At 42.0% G+C, this 17,308-nt stretch overlaps 5 protein-coding genes across 5 annotated transcripts in view; 1 reads left to right on the forward strand and 4 right to left on the reverse strand.

The window, feature by feature from the left end:
- Positions 1 to 1,415, forward strand: part of LOC109848087 (HIPL1 protein-like) — a 19,553-nt gene extending 18,138 nt beyond the window's left edge. The window contains exon 7 of the mRNA XM_020417405.1: positions 828 to 1,415. Within this exon, the coding sequence (XP_020272994.1) occupies positions 828 to 1,230 (403 nt within the window). The 3' untranslated portion in view covers positions 1,231 to 1,415. The remainder of the gene's footprint in view (positions 1 to 827) is intronic.
- Positions 1,803 to 5,905, reverse strand: LOC109848088 (dolichyl-diphosphooligosaccharide--protein glycosyltransferase 48 kDa subunit-like). Its single transcript, XM_020417406.1, has 13 exons — positions 5,531 to 5,905; positions 5,313 to 5,449; positions 5,104 to 5,229; positions 4,828 to 4,881; positions 4,567 to 4,680; positions 4,416 to 4,471; positions 4,296 to 4,337; positions 3,157 to 3,232; positions 2,920 to 2,991; positions 2,687 to 2,812; positions 2,501 to 2,605; positions 2,243 to 2,326; positions 1,803 to 2,123 (listed from the first exon to the last, which is right to left on the reverse strand). The coding sequence occupies exons 1-13, from the start codon at positions 5,823 to 5,825 to the stop codon at positions 2,076 to 2,078; spliced, it is 1,335 nt and encodes a 444-aa protein (XP_020272995.1). The 5' UTR covers positions 5,826 to 5,905; the 3' UTR covers positions 1,803 to 2,075.
- LOC109849531 (subtilisin-like protease SBT1.8) lies at positions 6,355 to 8,569 on the reverse strand. The gene has a single exon (XM_020419381.1). The coding sequence runs from the start codon at positions 8,512 to 8,514 to the stop codon at positions 6,490 to 6,492; it is 2,025 nt and encodes a 674-aa protein (XP_020274970.1). The 5' UTR covers positions 8,515 to 8,569; the 3' UTR covers positions 6,355 to 6,489.
- Positions 10,236 to 15,507, reverse strand: LOC109847974 (DEAD-box ATP-dependent RNA helicase 52B-like). The gene is made up of 7 exons (XM_020417207.1): positions 15,373 to 15,507; positions 14,974 to 15,193; positions 14,796 to 14,879; positions 12,621 to 12,863; positions 11,988 to 12,155; positions 11,670 to 11,783; positions 10,236 to 10,715 (listed from the first exon to the last, which is right to left on the reverse strand). The coding sequence occupies exons 2-7, from the start codon at positions 15,127 to 15,129 to the stop codon at positions 10,236 to 10,238; spliced, it is 1,245 nt and encodes a 414-aa protein (XP_020272796.1). The 5' UTR covers positions 15,130 to 15,193; positions 15,373 to 15,507.
- The window catches only part of LOC109850314 (succinate--CoA ligase [ADP-forming] subunit alpha, mitochondrial), a 6,077-nt gene continuing 5,526 nt past the window's right edge, over positions 16,758 to 17,308 (reverse strand). The window contains exon 8 of the transcript XR_002249396.1: positions 16,758 to 17,006. The gene's annotated coding sequence lies outside the window, so the exon portion shown is untranslated. The remainder of the gene's footprint in view (positions 17,007 to 17,308) is intronic.

Raw genomic sequence — 17,308 nt, forward strand, 5'->3', positions numbered from 1 at the left:
TAAATTTGTAACTTACCATGCCCTTGCCACCTGAATATCCTTTTCATTGACTTAAACCTGGGTCATGTTATGCGCAACATTACCTCCCAAAAATTTTTCTTTGAATCTAGGTCTGACCCCTTCTCCCGTTCATCTCACTGTAACTAACTTCGATACGCACACACCGATGGAAAAAACACATGTTTCTATCAATATTGTTAATCCAAACCATTCGTTGTTATCTATAAAAGCAAGCGGATCAAAAATCACAAGTGTTGGGACTTTAGATTCTGTAATTCTAGCAACTCGGAAAAAACCGACTTTGGGGACTTCTACTGACCGTTCAATTCTAGGTTATGAGATGGGTAGCCTAGAAATATTGAATTTATGTGATTTTTTTATCTCCATGAATTTTATAATGTATAGACCATCATGAGCGGCTCGAATCATTAATATTGACGGCCAACTATGTATTTTCACAGGCGTGTTGCTAAACTAGTTACACCCTATGCGTATTATAACCTTACCATGTATGCATGTACGTGTGTATTTCCGTAGAGAGAGCATATACCAATATGACTTATGAGCGGCGATTTCATTTAGCAAACTGAGCTACAAAGAGATATAATTGGTGAATGTGCTTCGGTGTTACTAGCAAGGCGGGTCTAACCGCTTGTCTATCGTTGATAGCTCATTCAGTTGCCATCTCATACTTACTAATTCAACACAGATACATATTTACATGAACAAGCACGTGTGTGTATAATCCAGATACTTATTCAATGCATATAAGTGTACTTACTTGGAGCTGACTATGTCATAAAATTCCGTATTCATTATTTGTTCAGGTACGTATACGCAGATCTCTACGCCGGAGCAATGTGGGTCGGTACCGAGAACCCAGAAAGTAGCGGAAATTACAGCAGTACCATGATTCCTTTCAAATGTTCGGATAGTTCTCCGATTCCTTGTGATACCGACCCTGAAACTTCTCTCCCGTCTCTTGGCTACATATTCTCATTTGGTGAAGATAATAACAAAGATGTCTATGTTCTGACCAGCAAAGGGGTATATAGAGTAGTTCGTCCAAGCCGCTGCAATTTCACTTGTTCGAAAGAATACAGTACACCCGGTAGCGGGAATGCGCCACCTGGCGCTTCTTCAGCTGCACGATACTTCGGTAATCTGCAAGCAATGACGAAGCTTTCATTCGCAGCAGCGGTCCTCTCGTTTCTCCTTTTGAGCTCTTAATTAGTTTCTGAAGAAAACTTGTGTAACTTTTTTGCATGCAAACGGTTTTTGTTTGTGTCGGTTTCATGATGTTTTTTCCTGCTTCGGAAATTTTGTTGTCGTGTTGGTGTGATGGACATATTGTTCTTTGGAGTTAGTTTTGAATGCGTTATAAAAAAAAAAGAGCACAAGCTTTGTAAATTCTTGATTTTGTGCGTTCCCGTTTCTCATGATTTCGTAAAACTAGCGCATGGTTTGTCAATGTCGTAGCAATTCATTTTGTATGCGGCGGTGAAGATGAGATGTATGCGTCTAATTGTGAAGTGAGTTTTTTGAGATAGAAATCTGGTATATTCGTAGCTGGATGAGATACATACTTCACACAAGCAGCTTCGTCTGTCTGCAGTGATGTTCTGCAGACTTGAGACATGCCAGTTATGGTTACAACTTCAAGAGCAATTACAGCTCCCTTTCGCAAATTACAACCTCAGTTACATTTCCAGGTTTTTTTGCAAACCAAGCAGTCCCAACTTATAACTGTTCAACTCCTATTCTCAATATTATTCAAAATTATTCAAACATCCAGAATAAAATGCGAAGTAAATAATTTAGTTCTTTTATAAATCAGAAGCCATCAAAACTTTTTTTTTAAGTAGTGAATTACACATTGCCTGTGACTTAGTCAACTCACTATTTGTTCTGCTTCCGCCTAATAACATTGCAGTTTCTGCTCAATAATATTGTTGTGTTCTGCTATGATCTGCCTCAACGAAGTATGTCCCTTCCATCTCATGCTTCAAGAATTATGCTTGTATCTCATGCTCGAATAATGTTGACAAGGGTGATCACCCCTACTCAAGAATAATCTATTTGTGATAAAGATAGGCAATTGTGAATATGAAAAACCCAGCCATCTGCAAACGCAAGAAGAGTTTTTAGAGCCTCCATCCGGAGAATTTGATAGCAAGAATAAATTGCTTAAACATCACAGTATCGGGTACATAAATAGCTGAAAGCTAAAAAGAGAGCTTACAGTTGAAAATGATGCGCCATAGTATGGGTAGGCTGTTGTAATAAATCTCTCATACTCATTGTGTCTGAAAGGTCTCACGGGAATCTGCAGTTTGACATATTTTAGATACATTAAGTATAACCGGAAAAATAGAAGATTCTTATTTGCATGGAAAACATATTTGCTGCTTGAAAGTGACGAGTTTTTTCTAGCTTAATTGCTTTTGCAAACAATGATTTCATCCTATTCAGGTAAAACCATGCATGAAAATATATATACCTGCTTTGCAAGTGAAAGGCTTGTATATCCAAGCCTTTGGTACTCCACCTTGAACTGGAAAACACCATAAACATCGGGAACCTTGAATGACGCTGAGTAAAGACCCTGCCACAAGAAATCATCGAGATCTTAGAAAATGTGCCACTGCAAGTGCAACATCTAAATTAACACAAAGTACAGGTATACCTTCTCGTCATTGGACAATGTTTTCAGCACATAAGGACTCATCATGTAAAACTGAACTTGAACATCATCTGCTACATATGGTTTCCAGGCTGCTCCAGACCATTCATAGATCTCCACGGAGTATTCCTGCAACCACAGTGCAAGCATGAGAATGTACCATTAAAAACAACCCGCTTTTTGATCACTTGTAGTTCCTAGTGACATCTGTTGTCTAAGTATGGGTAAGCAATTACCAGATCATCATTGATTCGATACATTGCAGGCTCGCTTGTTTCTCCAGCTATGTGATGTTTGACATTTACAGCCTACAAGCATAAACCAAGGAATTATATACATATATGAGCTTAAAAGACAATGAGATCGTCCGAAACCCCCCATCAATTATACAAAACCCTCATCAATTATACATATGGCCTGAAATCAACTGAGAATAAGAAATTATGAAAAGAACTGAATTTTTTAGGTTTTACCTTAAGATGACCCCTTTCATGGAAGATCCATTTACTAATCTCAATCACAAATTGCTCGTTACCAGACTTCTCATGTCTGCAACAGAAAAACTCATAGGTCAATTCCTACTTGAAGGCACGTAAGAAAGAATAGTCCGGACAGAATAAGGGACAGGCAAAAAAGATTCATCCTCAATAGCAACATTTGCTATTAAGTTATTATATTTGCATCTCAATAGCAACATTTGCTATTAAGTTATTATATTTGCATATGTATAATGTATCTATGAGATATGATACATAAGTAAGAGCGCAAGCACACAAATGTTTGATATATATGTTTCTCTAAATGCATTATTGTAGGTGAGAAATGATTGAGCTTTAACTGCATGTCGTTGCCTTTCCGACTTCTCTTAAATGAATCATCTCACTATAATTAACATTCACTACTGTAACCATGTGTCAATTGGTTGTCTCATTTTCCTTGTTCAAGATGCACGCACCCATGCCCTCCCACTCAACCCATCCACAGACACACGGCTCAAGCGTCCACGTAATCCACCCCACCCCACCCCTCCCCCAATACATAATAACAACATTTAAGATTAAAGCTGATATTAAAATCATTAAACAAACTGCATGATACAGACTACACAGTTAACTAATGATACAAGCAAGACAAATATCTGCGCAGGACAAAGAGTTCCGGAGCATTTGCATGTCTAGCAACCTAACTTAACTAATATCTACATGCACTTTCTAGAAATCTCGTCAAGATAACGGCTGCATAAAGAAGGAAGAAAAAGGAAAGGGAACAAGAAACAGAAAGAAAAAGGATTAGTTCTAGGCACACTGGGTGGTGGAAGCCATAGTTTCCAGGTATGAAAATTACATCTTTTGCCTAACGTGTTTGAGAGAAAAACTGGTGTTCCTTTACAGACAATCCTAAGTGGGCTCATCTTATCACTTGGAATAGAAATAGACGATAAAGATTGTAGTAATTGGACCCTCTCTGATTACCACCTAATTGGAGAGGACCCGATTCCTTTACAAAAAGAACAATACGAGCTGGAAAAGAGGACATAAGGTTTAAAGTTGACCTAAAAAATATGTGACAAAAGCATGCTAATAAGAAGATAAATAAATGGAATGTTACTCACTTAATCGAGCTTCCAACCTTCTGCACACCAGATCTTAAGAATCTGGAAATTTACAAAAAAGGGGAAATCATAAGAGAACAATAGATACCAAAAGAAATAAAAAAACTACAAATTACATACCGATTGCTAAATAGGTCCAGTGATCCGGAAATTAGAACGCGAGCATTATTCCTTGCCTGCAAATTAGCAAGCATCCAAATGAACAGAATGCAACTAAATTATCATAGTAATTTAACGTAAAACAGTAGGCTGATTACAAAATCAAAGCAACCTGCACAACAGAGACCAATGATATTGCAGAGCCTGTGAGAGAGGGAGGAACCGAAAGCTTCGTCTTTGGGTTAGCCGAATATGCTGAAGGAGAGGCAGATAAAACTTTCAAGACCTGCAAAATGGCGCATGTATTGAGAATAACAATGGCACATATATTGAGCAAAGATCAAATGTAAGTGAAAATAATAAGGACAAGAGTAATTGTAGTGTTATATAACTTGCCGAAAAGGCTCTGGAATATATAGGGGTTAGATGTTACCAGGCTATTAGCAGGATTCAGTGAGTGACCAATTCCTCTGAAGAGTACAGGAGCCTGTAGAGGGAGAGTTGATTCTCAATGATAAATACATGAGGAATTGCTATAATGTGAGTAATCGCGTATTTCTGCTGAGAAGCAGGCAAGCAGATAACCAAAGCACATTGCTACCAAATGTAGCCATGATTCTCAACATTGCAATATGCAATAGTTTAAACTTTTCATTCTACACCAAAGTTTGGGGTTACCACATTTATAACCAAAATGCCAAATCCTCACCTTGATCTTTTTCTCTCCCAACATCACATCAGACTCAACAAAATCATCACTTGCAATCAACGTATGGTCCCCTTCCACCTCCGACGCCGCGTGCCCAACGTGATCGATCACCATCGCATCCGAATCCTAAACCCCAAATTAAACCGTCAATCACCCAAAAACAAAGCTAAAAAAAAAACAAATCAGAACCCCCCAAGATCTCCACCAACCTCATCAAAATCAGCCCCGCACTCGGCCGCGATCCCCTTAACCAACTCCGACGCCGACGGATCCGCCGCCAGGATCAGATCCCGACCCGCATCCACGAAATCGAGAACCGCCGCCTGATCCACCGTCCCTCCAAACCCTTAAAAAAAGTCAAAATCAACTCAAAACGACCATTTTCGCACTCGAATTTCGTTCCTGTAGAGAGCAAAAGAGAGATTACGAGCGACTGAAGGGGCGAAGAGGACGAGTCCATCGTATAAGTACTGGCCGTAGCGCTGCAGAGCGAGGTTGGGATCGTCGGCGAGCTTGAAATCGAGATCGAAACCTCGGGATCTGAGGGAGTCGAAGAAGACCGAGTGGGATGATCGGAGCGCGAGGTCGTCGACGAGGACGAGGATGCGGCGATCGGTCGGTCCGTCGGCGCTGAACGAAGAGCATAACAGAGGGAGGAGAGGGAGGAGGGAGACGAGAGCGAAGAGTTTCGCCATCGCTAGGGTTTTTTGGGAGTCGAGCATCCGAGGACGAAGGAGACGTTGAGATTTAGAGACCGAGGATGCGCACGGTCACGCGCTGTTCACGTGACCAGATCGGCGTCGGCGCCTCGATGCTATTGGTCCATTTTAACGAGCTGATTCGCTGAGGTGGCCCCAGGAGCTCTGGCCCACAGGTGGGCTTGTATCGATCACGTGATGCGCACGTGGGTGATGGTTAATTTTTTTTTTTTTTTTATACAAGGTACATATGACATATGGTTGCATAAGAAGTAGCCTGTCCCATGACTTAGGTCCTTTATTTAGGTCCATGAGGCATTAATGAAAAATAAAATCTGTGGTCTCTGCGAAAATTTTGAACATGATTAATTTTCTGGTTAATAAGATGATCTCCATGATTTTCTAGAAGATAGCTCTATCAAATGATACAAGAGCAAGGACCCATTTAAATTCATTGCGCTTGTATAGAAAATTTTGAAGTAGTTTATGTTTATTTACTTGAAAACTCCGCAAACTCGTGGGTTGAACAAGTTAATTTTACTCCGATTCAGCATGAGCTAGAAAAATATCATTGAAATTAGGGTAATTGACAGAACACATCATAAACTCGCTCTTGATCTTATTTAACTACATGATTTCATATTTTTTCTGTTCTCAGACACGTAAACTTGACATCACTCGAATCTGATCATTTCCACATGAACACGACCGGACTCTTCACTTGATGCTCAGTGTTCTCCCACATTATGTACCCGTACTCCCTCTCAACCTCCGTGTAGCTGATCTCATCAACCTTGCTCACGAACCGCACCTTGTAACTCAGACTCTCTCCTTGCCCTCCGAACCACAACTTCTTCGGCTCGACGACCACTTCGACCTTGTCGGGTCTCGGGTTGACAACTCTGGCCTCGTACGTCTCGGGCAGCTCCGAGACCTTCGTCAGGGTCCTCGTCAACGTCCTCGCCTTCGTCTCCGCGTCGAAAATCGCTACGAAAGACGGGTAGTTGAGATCCCCCACCCCTCCTCCAAATTTCGAGCACGCGCTTGGCTCTGGCATAAACCTTTTAATTTGTTCCTCGGTGTAATTCATTGTGCAGAGCAAATTGATGTAGTCCTGTACTCCTAGATCATACACCAGCCCTGGATTTTTCGCCCTCACAGGATCGACATGGCCTGCGCCAATCGCCAGTGCGTTTGCAGGCTTCAGGCTCTCGTCGAGGAAAATTGGGCGATAACTGTTGTCGAGTGGGAACGCTGTGGTCATCATCGCTGATCGAATCATTGCTGGCGACCAATTTGGGTGTTCTGCTTTGAGAAGCGCAGCGACACCAGCGATATGAGGACAGGACATCGAAGTACCGGAGATTATGTTGAAGCCTGCACGTCTCAAGTCATCAGTCACAGGAGTTTCAGTAGGCCAGGAGGCGAGGATGTTCATGCCTGGAGCGAGAATATCGGGCTTGAGAATATCTGGCACGACACTGTTAGGACCTCTCGATGAGAAGGCTGCGACTGTTGGAGCTCGGCTCTCACCAACGATTGTTCGATAATCGAATTGAAGCGAAGCTATTGGGTTCGAGGTCGAGTTTATGTATTTCAACAGCTTCTGTGATTCGAAGTAGCCTAATGTCAAACCAGGCAATGTGAATGACTCAACGGGGATTCCTTCACCGTCAAAAGAACCAGTAAGTCCGATCAGACCGACGCCTCCAGCTGCAGCCACCCGCATGCCCGAATATGCGACGTCTGCGTATTCGCAGACGAGGATCTTCTCCTTGACTTTTGTATCAGACACCATACATTGTGGCACGTAAACAAGGGGAGCCATCCCTGTAAAGTTGGGAGAACCCTGATATATAGATTGTCCAATGTAGACTTCGCCGCTCCCTAGCGTGACACGAGCTGGGAACTTGCGATCGATCGATCCGGCCCCCACCGTCGTGATCCACGGAGCGACGTTAGTGACTGTCCCCTCGTCAGGTCCGCTGTTTCCTGCCGCGAATGCAACAAATACGCCATTTCGGACAGCTGAGAACGCGGCGATAGCCAGAACATCAATGTCAAACTCTCGAGGTTCTCCTCCAAGAGAGAGCGAGAGGATATGAACCCCGTCCTTGACTGCAGAATCCATGGCCTGGATGATATCGGTCCCATAGCATCCATATACGGAGCAAGCTTTGTACATCGCCAACCTTGCTCGAGTTGCGATTCCTCGTGCAGTTCCGTTAGCAAACCCGAACAGGTTGGCATTGGCGACTGCAGAGCCCGCAGCAGTCGATGAAGTATGTGTTCCATGACCGCTTTTATCTCTCGGCGATGAGAACTCGTTTCCTTCGTCAAAACTGAGGCCTCCAGCCATAGCTCCAGCGGCGAAGAACCTCGCCCCGATCAATTTCTTGTTGCACATGCTACTATCGAAACGCTCGCCGGCTTCGCACTCCCCTCGCCATTCGGGTGGAACCGGAGGGAGCCCGGTATCATCAAACGAAGGATTCTCAGGCCAGACGCCCGTATCCACGAGCCCAATAACGACATTATTGCCAGTGTCAAATCTATCGGTCCAGAGGCCGTCGCCGATATTGAGACCGAGGAAGTCTGGGGATCTCGTCGTGTGGAGATCAACCTTGTAGTCGTTATAGACGCCGATGACTCCGGGCGTTGAAGAGACCTTTCGGGCTTCGTCCGGGGTCAATGTGGCCGCGAATCCGTGCATAACGGTGTCGAAGGTGTAGAATATGCGGCGGTTGTCGTCGGTTTGGTTGGCGACGGCGTACCAGTGAGATTGGGTAGGGAAGATTGAGGGTCTTGTGAGGTTGTCAGTGTGGACGATGTAGGAATTTGACGGAGGGTTGAACTTGAGCTTGAGATTCTTGGACCGATGATAGGCTGATGCGTTCGGGGTCAGGGTAATCATCAGGAGAAGAAATGCCGAGGAGAGGAGGGAGATGGAGTTGAGAGAGGCCATTGCCGAGGGTGTTGATGTGTGAGATTGGAGGGAGGAGGGAGGGGGGTATTTGTAGTGTGTGTTGAGTTCGGGGCGTGCATGAATTTGAAATGAGGCTGTTGGAGGGAAGTAGCATACAGAGAGAGAGAGAGAGAGAGAGAGAGAGAGAGGCCAGCTCAGTGCTTGCACTGCTCTTGTGGACCTGGCTACTTGATTTGTTCAGGTTTGCGCTTGAAGATTCTCTTATTGCCGCAAGGTTAACAAGTGAAGCTTTCTTCTCTTACTTGATTTATCAAGGTAAATGTGTGAAGCTTCTCTTCTCTCGTAACAAATTTGGATTAACTATCAAACGTGACAGAGAATTTTCGCGCACCAAAAAGAGAAGCGATCATATGCGACATGTGAAGGCTCTAGCTACAATTGCTGTCGTACAACAAATTTCAGCTTCATCGTAACACTGAAGATTGGAATCATCGATGGTTTTACGTCTTTTTCACTAGATTTAATTTGATTCCGGGCATTTATAGTTTAAGATGTGGGACGCATGCGTGTGAAACGGAGGAACCGTAGAAGTTTGGAAGAGAAGAATTTGGTGAGAGGGTCTGTTTGGTTGTTTTCCGGAAAAAATCGGAAATGGAAAACTCAGTTTTCAAATGATTTCAATAGTTTTCATGATATTTCCCACTTTTCTTTTCTTTTTTCGCAAAGAAATCACCACGTATCACCGTCAAGTCGCACAAAAAACAAAAAAAGCCGCAATAGTAACAGTGCTTTTAGTTTTCCATTTCTTGTGTTTGTTTAAAAATAAAGGGAAAGGGAAATCAGCCGCAATAGTAACAGTATTTTCAGCATTTAAATAATCTGTTTTATTCGTATGGACTTTTTCAACAGTTCTTTTAGTAATTAAAAATTCATAAAATTGATATTTTCAAGTGTTTTTAAAGGTTTTTAGTGTGAAAACACATTTCTTAAAAATCTGACGTGACATCCTACGTGGCACCCTCATTTCTTAAAATCGGTTAAAACCAAAATCCTACGTGACAGAGAGGGATTTCTTGAAATGTGACATGGCAGGGAGGAGTTTTCTCATTTTTTTCCTTTTGGCAAACAAAACAGCCCCAGAGTGTAAACATTAAAGTACAATGCTTTGAAGATTTCTGGCTCTTCAAGTTTTAGTATTTGGCATGCATATGAACTACCTATGATGAAGCTATAGACATAAGATTACAGACTGGAGAACCACCAAAAACATTGAAGTAACAAGAGCACAACAAACAAAAGAACCCTAGCAAATGTGGACGCATCTGATTAAAAAAGAATGCAGTAGCAAAAAAACAAGTTCATCTCCTCTCTCACCACCCTGTACAACCCCCTATCAAAAGTTTACATAAACACAAAGAACTAAGTGAAGCAAGTAGGGTAAGACTCCACCACCATTCCATTACACAAGCCAACACCCCTCCAAATACCAACAACTAATGGGAAATCAATCAAGTACTAAATGTGCAAACCCTAACAGAGCAAAGAACAAGAAACCAACTATCTAGTTGATTCTGAGGCAGTGGGATTGACTCAGTCCCAAGCACTGGCAACTCCAGCGCTAGCATATCCATCGCCGCCGTAGAAGTTATCGACAGCACCACCAGTCTTATAAGAGGAGGATTCCCTCCGAAAATCACGGCATAACGGGCGAGCCAAGCTGGCACCTCCTGATTGGACTCCTGCATGAGACCAGCCAAGGGTCTCGCCAAGTTGGCATTGTCTTCGTTGAAGAAGGCGGTGGCTAGGCCTGACTTCCCTGCTCTTCCTGTTCTTCCAATACGGTGAACATAGTCGTCAATATCATTGGGGAGGTCGAAGTTGATGACGTGTGCTACGTGGGGGATGTCGAGCCCACGAGCTGCAACATCTGTTGCTACTAGGATTGGAGTTTGCCCGCTTTTGAATGATCTCAGAGCGTATTCCCTTTCCTAATAACAGCGAATGAGATGATCATTAGGTAAGCATTTGAAATATTGGTGTATGCTAGGTACGATATGTAGCTCAAGAATATCCTGATTTGTTTAAGAACTTCATTTGTTGTTGGGATCAGAAAGTACGTCTCTTATGAACATCTCTCTTGACCAGTTAAATAGAACACGGTGGAGGTTTTCCGCCTCATCATTATTATGGGAAAAGCGATTAAAGAAAAGAAAGCTTCTGCAAGGTTCAAGGAAGGAGTCAAGCAAGAACAAAAGGACCTTGGGTCTTGTTTCCCAGAGAAGATGAAACGATCTCGGATGAATTTTTACCAACAGACGAAAAAAAAGGACACAAAATGACCTCTTCTGCATTTTCTCTCCTCAGTCAGTGAGAAAAAAAAATTATTTTGCAACCTTTCATCATTCGGTACCATAGTAGCTAAAAGCCACCGAGAACATTTAAGAAGACATGCATTGTGCCCCATTCATTTGTAAGCCTGTTGCCAAACAAAATGACTCCCGAAAGCTTGCACTATGTAATGAAGCAAATGATTTGAACTAAGAGGAACATGCACCAATGTCAATCAGTTATTGCTAGCGTTTGCATAAAATCCAAGGTATGTGGCCTTTACAAGGATAATTGGATTTGGTTTAATGGTGAAAATCAGAACATGAAGTACATCACTACAGATCAACAGGATGCCATTAGGATGTCAATAACGGATTAAACGCAAGGATAAAATATTGGCCGTGCAGGCACCAGTGATACTAAAGGTTAAAATAAGTGATTTAGCAACTACGCGAATGCTACGGAGGTCTAAGTAGAACAACCTTCGAACCTTTAGAAAAGAAGAATTCTTGAAGGACTATAAGCTTAGCTTTCAGCTATCTTATGTCATCCCATATCTGCAATTTAAAATGATAATACCAATAAACAATTTGATGATTGTGGGTTTACCATACCTGCTGTGTTCGATCACCATGAATAGTAGTTGCAGGAAATTGATTCATACATAACCAATGTTCTAATGAGTCAGCTCCTTTTTTTGTCTCCACAAAGACCAAAGTCAAAGCTTGCTGCACAAAAACAAAGCAAGTCCGTTACTCAAAAATCACGAAGTCAGAGTCTAGTATTTTTAATCCAAAAGGACAAGTTACTTCACTTAAAAACAGTATACATACAAGAGCAAGAATAATAAATTAAAGTGAAGTTAAAAAATAAATGCATGCTGGCATAGGGTAATAAGAACATAAAAAAGACAAATGGAAGCCAAATGTTACCTTTCCGTGAGCTCCATTAGCTCTTTGCGCGTGAAGAAGATCCATGAGATGGCTTCTCTTGTCTGACTGGAGAACAAACTCAACTCTTTGAACAATCAAGTCAGTACTAGAGCCCACTCTTCCAACGGACAGAAAGATGTAACCAGAAAGAAAATCAGAAGCCAGCCTCTGCAGATAATAATAAAATATGAATTAGACTGCAAGATAGTTGTCTCCATTAATTATTCGAACAAAATTCAAAGCAGATAACAATTGGAATACATGCAAATGCAAAAACCAAAATACATGCCGTAAAAAAAGCGCATGACAACTATCATACATGACCTCGAAGGACATAAATGCACACTTTTACATTTTGCAGATGCCTATACAGTCATACAGATAAGCAGCAACAAGAACATCAGTTCCTAAAGGATTACAGCAACTTAACATCAATAAGTCTTGGAAGTCAAAATTACTATGCAATGATGTGACAAGGACATTAAAATTTTGTTCCAGTTGAAGAACAGATAGTATCGAGTCAGTTATATATTAACGTGGAATTTCAAAGCGACTAATCCATAAAAAAACTGAATAACTTCTCAAAATTGCCAGTCACAAATAGTGAAAGATACAACTAGATGAGGAGCTAACCTGTATCTCCTTTGGGAATGTGGCACTGAACAACATGGTCTGCCTGACACCTGATGGAGGCATGTCCATTTGTTCAACAATCTTTCGGATCTGCGGCTCAAAACCCATGTCGAGCATTCTATCTGCCTCATCTAGTGCCAAATATTTAATCATCTGTAATGAAACCCTAGCCCTTTCAAGCAAATCCACCAAACGTCCAGGAGTTGCGACAAGAATGTCAACACCCCTTTCGAGTTCACGCAACTGCAGGGAATATAACAGTCTAGTGAATAGCTGGTATTGCTACATAAAAAGGTCAACGTACGTACAGAAAAAAGGAAAGTTACTACAGGTTAAAGGTTAAATCATATTTCTCAATTTAATCAGGCCGATACATCAAATACATGCACAGCGATAATAGCTAAACAAAAAATAATATGAATTCTTCAGTAGAGCAGATGTCAAAAGCATGGTAGGCAAAAACAATAAAAGGCAGGAGAAATCTTCTAAAAACTGTCTACTTAACCATCCTGAGGTCGAGGAAAGAATCATCAGAGAAACTTGTCGGCGCTAAAATTAGTCAGAGGCCCTAACAAAGCCATGATCTGTGTTATGGGTTGGAATCCCACTAGTTCAGAGCTCTGAAGCACGGATTCGCCCCCGGAGGCGACGAATCCGTGTCCGACTCGAATCGGACACGGATTCGTCACGACACATGCACGACACGTGTCGGATACGGTCAATCCGTGTCCGACACGGGTCAACGATCAAATTAGGCTCGGACACGGTCAAAGGAGGTCGGACACGGCTTAGATTCGCCGAAGGCCGATTCATTCGGGTTGCGGGTTTGGTTGTTAAAATCCAACCCGAACCGTTCGATTAAAAAACTCATCCCTATTTCTCAAATCACCCGTTCGATTCGATCCTCAGCTGACTCAAACGAAAGAAAATAAGAAAAAACCCTAACCCTAACCCTAATCCTCTCTCAATCCCTCAGCTTCCACTTCATCTTGAGGTACTTTTTGTTTACAAATTTGTTATTTTGTGATAGATTCATATTTTAGATTGTTAGTTGAATTTTATAAAATTTTCTATATATAATAATATTTTTTTTTAAATCCTTGCCGTATCCCCGTATCCTATTTTTTTGGATTTTGCTGTATCCCGTATCCGTTCCGTGTCGTATCTGTGTCCCGTATCCATATCCGTGCATCATAGGTTCAGAGTCTTCAGACCTTTTGGTCTACAAGCATCTAATCTCCAACAGAAGAAAAGTGACAAAGAAGAAGTAGGTAGCCAACGGTGATCTGCCAAAAGTAATCGACCACACTGGTTCTCCTAGTCACATCTCTCCAGAGTATAACCTTGATATATCAGGCCATATAGGACATAGTGACACAATACGAATATATAGGTTCCCACGGTGACGATCAATAATGGTTTCAAATTAACTCAACCCTGTGAATCTATCTCCAGCGTGTCTTGCCAGAAAATTTCAAAGTCCTATTAAATTTGGCATAGTTCATCACATACTGTGGTAATTTAGGTATCACACTTTCAGGCACTAAGTCAGTAAGCTCAGAAAGAACCTTAGGAACCATTAGGCAATGTGGCAGCTCACTGAGTTTTATTATTGGGTATGAAGTTTAAACTCCTATAACGAAAAGACAATCCTCTAATCCTGTCCTACATTATATAAAAGCTTAAACTCTAGGTGAAGATGTGAAGTTGCTGAAGCCAACCACAAGTAACAGTATAGAATGATAACTGCTTCAATTATTCCATAGTTATTAGCCTGGATTACTCCGTACTATCCAAACTACATTGCTAAATTTAAACACAACCACAACTTGTGCACAAACGAATTCTTCAAAGCAGCACCATACAAGGTCACCGTCACTAATCCTCAAGAGTTTTGATACAAAATTCCTGGTCAACAAAACCCTAGCCAAAGAATAGCATGTCATGAGACTTTGCAGGACATTTAGCAAATGAAGCTTACACTCCGACTACCTACGAGCAATCCTCCAAATCTATCCTATACTATTTAGAAGTCTAATAGAAAGGCAGAGCATGCTAAAGTTGCTAACAGGATCAACAATCTTACACAAACTCATCCAACGCTAAACACAACATAAACTACACAAAATTGATGACAAATTTGAACCCAAACTAAAAGCATGGTAAACCGCAAACCTGCTGGCTAATCGGAGCACCGCCATAGGCAACCACCACTCTAACCCCAGTCTGATAAGCAAACTTCCTCGCCTCCTCGTGAATCTACACATCACAAAAAAAACAACAACAAAAATCAAAATCAACAGACCCAACAACCAAACCCAACCCCCTCAACACCAAAAAAGAAAACAATTACCTGCACCGACAGCTCCCTCGTCGGTGACAGGATCAACCCCAACGGATAAGCAGTCCTCCCTCCCCTCTGCCCAAACTCCTTCCCCTTCATAATCCCACTAATGATCGGAAAACAAAACGCCGCCGTCTTCCCGGAACCAGTCTGCGCACACGCCATCAAATCTCGTCCGGCCAGCGATATCGGAATAGCATGCCTCTGCACTGGCGTCGGCCTCACGTACCTATCCCGTTTGCAGTCCATTTAATAGTAAACGAGTACTCGGTTCGTAAACGAATAGAATTTTACTCTTCATACATGCCATTCGTTTGATTATCAAACATTTGCCTAAGATTCTAATGCCCTACAACTTCACTATAAAAAAAATCACATGATTCTTTGTATTTTCTAACCAAATCGTACCTGCACCTCCTTATGTTCTCGTTCAGCGCGCCGCCGAGGTCGATCTCGGCGAACGTGTTCGCCGGCGGCGGCACGTCCCGGCCGCTGGTCTCGACGGGGATGTCCTCGTAGGCGTCGAGTTGTCTCGCGCGGTGTTATCTCCCATCGAACGCGCTCGCTCGCGTTAGCGAAGGGATTGGCTCGTGGCTCCGCGCGGGGCCCACCGAAGGAGGGCGGGTGGGGCCCCAGAGGGGGGGCGGCGGGGGCGATCGGAGGAGGGGAGGAGGCTGCGGTCCTGCGGAGGTAGGAGGGACGTAGGAGGATCGGCCGGCGGCGGCGCGGCGGCGGCGGAGGGGCGACGAGGAGTCGGCACGGAGTCAGCCCATGATGTGCGCATAACTCGATCTAAAACCCTAGTTTTTTTTTTTTCCGCTGGAGTTGGAAAAGCTTTTTCGTTGGCAACAAAACTTAAAGAGGGAAGAAGGTATTTATAGGTGAAGAGTTATTATGGTCATGGCTTTGTTGCTAATAAGCTAAAGATAATAGATTTTTAGATGTAGATATTTGTTTGAAAAAGGAAGTATTTGTAATATTTCTAGTATTAAAATCCTCTAAAGCTTATATTTGTAAAGGTAATATATACTCCTTGCATTGGAGGAGGAAGTCAACAGAACTTCTTCTACTGTAGCGTTTGAGGGATTATTATTAAATCCACTACCTCTTATTTAATGAAATAAGAATGTTGTTTTTTATAATGAATACTCAGATCATAGTACTACCACGAAGGTTCGTCTCTTACAAATTGATTTAAAATAACAAAAAAAAATTTGTTTGGTACTAAAAGCGTGTAAAAATGTAGTTGAGTGTCTTTTAGCGATCATGATTTAGTCATGAAACATCAACACACCAGCATGTGTAAAATTGATTAATTCAATTGGTTGGTGTGGGGTGGTAGGGGGGGAGTGGTTGGGGGGGGGGGAGGGGGGGGGGGGGGCGGGGGGGGGGGGGGGGGGGGGGGGGGGGGGGGGGGGTAGGGGGCAAAGTGAATTGTTCGGCTCTTCAACTTCTTTCTCCCCTATCTCCCTCATCTCAAAATACCTCATAAAAACATGAAAAAAATAGTCAATATCAGTATATGTTTCAAAGAAGTCAAAGCCGATGAGCGTCCATCGCATCAGCATTTACAATTCCAAGTATAATACCGGTAATCTACAGTATATTAATGTATAAAGAAAAACAGACACGCGTTAATAATATATATTATATATAAATATATATATATAATATATTAAGATAAATAATATATAATATAATTATAGTATTATATTAAGTATATAACGTAATATAATAATACGCATTCCTTTCAAAATGAGTTAGCTCAACTAATGTGATGCATTTTTGACTTATATAAAAGATTTTATGTTTCACTCTCCTCATAAAACTAAATCAGGGTATTTCCGAACAAAACTAACAAGAAAAAAAAATAGAGCAACATGACAAATATATTTACACACACATCACTCAGAAAAGAAAAGAGAAAGTAACCCCGGTCAAAGGGAGACCACCACTACCCAGTCTACCCCAAACCCAATATCATCTCTTTCAAGGTTACATTCATCTACGTGACCTGCTATCTGTTGCACTTGGATTTTTGCCTGCATGGTCAAGAATGAATAAATAAATAAATTCAAAAGGGCACCTAATTATAAAGCAGAGCACCAAGAGCCACTGAACTTGGTACCAAAGATAATATAGATATCATCATCCCCATCCCACCATAGATCCCGAATCAGTGGATACTTTTTGAAGTCAAGAAACGCATACTTTCGGCTAACGCACTGACATCAGTCGCAGCGTATTTACAGTTCATCAGTTCTGGAGACTACAATAATAAAACATTCATTTTGTAAGGAAGTGTGATAATGGAGATCGCCTTATAACTGCAATTTGTGTTCTT

Source organism: Asparagus officinalis, chromosome 7, assembly GCF_001876935.1.
Source record: "Asparagus officinalis chromosome 7, Aspof.V1, whole genome shotgun sequence".
Taxonomy (NCBI): domain Eukaryota; kingdom Viridiplantae; phylum Streptophyta; class Magnoliopsida; order Asparagales; family Asparagaceae; genus Asparagus; species Asparagus officinalis.

Coding starts and splice junctions, on each gene's coding strand:
- LOC109848088 (XM_020417406.1), bottom strand. CDS start 5,825: ATGCTCGACTCCCAAAAAACCCTAGCGATGGCGAAACTCTTCGCTCTC. Junction 2,992..3,156: donor ATGAAAGGGGTCATCTTAAG/GTAAAACCTAAA, acceptor TTATGCTTGTAG/GCTGTAAATGTCAAACATCA. Junction 2,124..2,242: donor ATGGCGCATCATTTTCAACT/GTAAGCTCTCTT, acceptor TTGCGTTTGCAG/ATGGCTGGGTTTTTCATATT.
- LOC109847974 (XM_020417207.1), bottom strand. CDS start 15,129: ATGGCGTGTGCGCAGACTGGTTCCGGGAAGACGGCGGCGTTTTGTTTT. Junction 14,880..14,973: donor CGAGGGAGCTGTCGGTGCAG/GTAATTGTTTTC, acceptor TGTGATGTGTAG/ATTCACGAGGAGGCGAGGAA. Junction 12,864..14,795: donor GTGCTCCGATTAGCCAGCAG/GTTTGCGGTTTA, acceptor TATTCCCTGCAG/TTGCGTGAACTCGAAAGGGG.
- LOC109849531 (XM_020419381.1), bottom strand. CDS start 8,514: ATGCACGGATTCGCGGCCACATTGACCCCGGACGAAGCCCGAAAGGTC.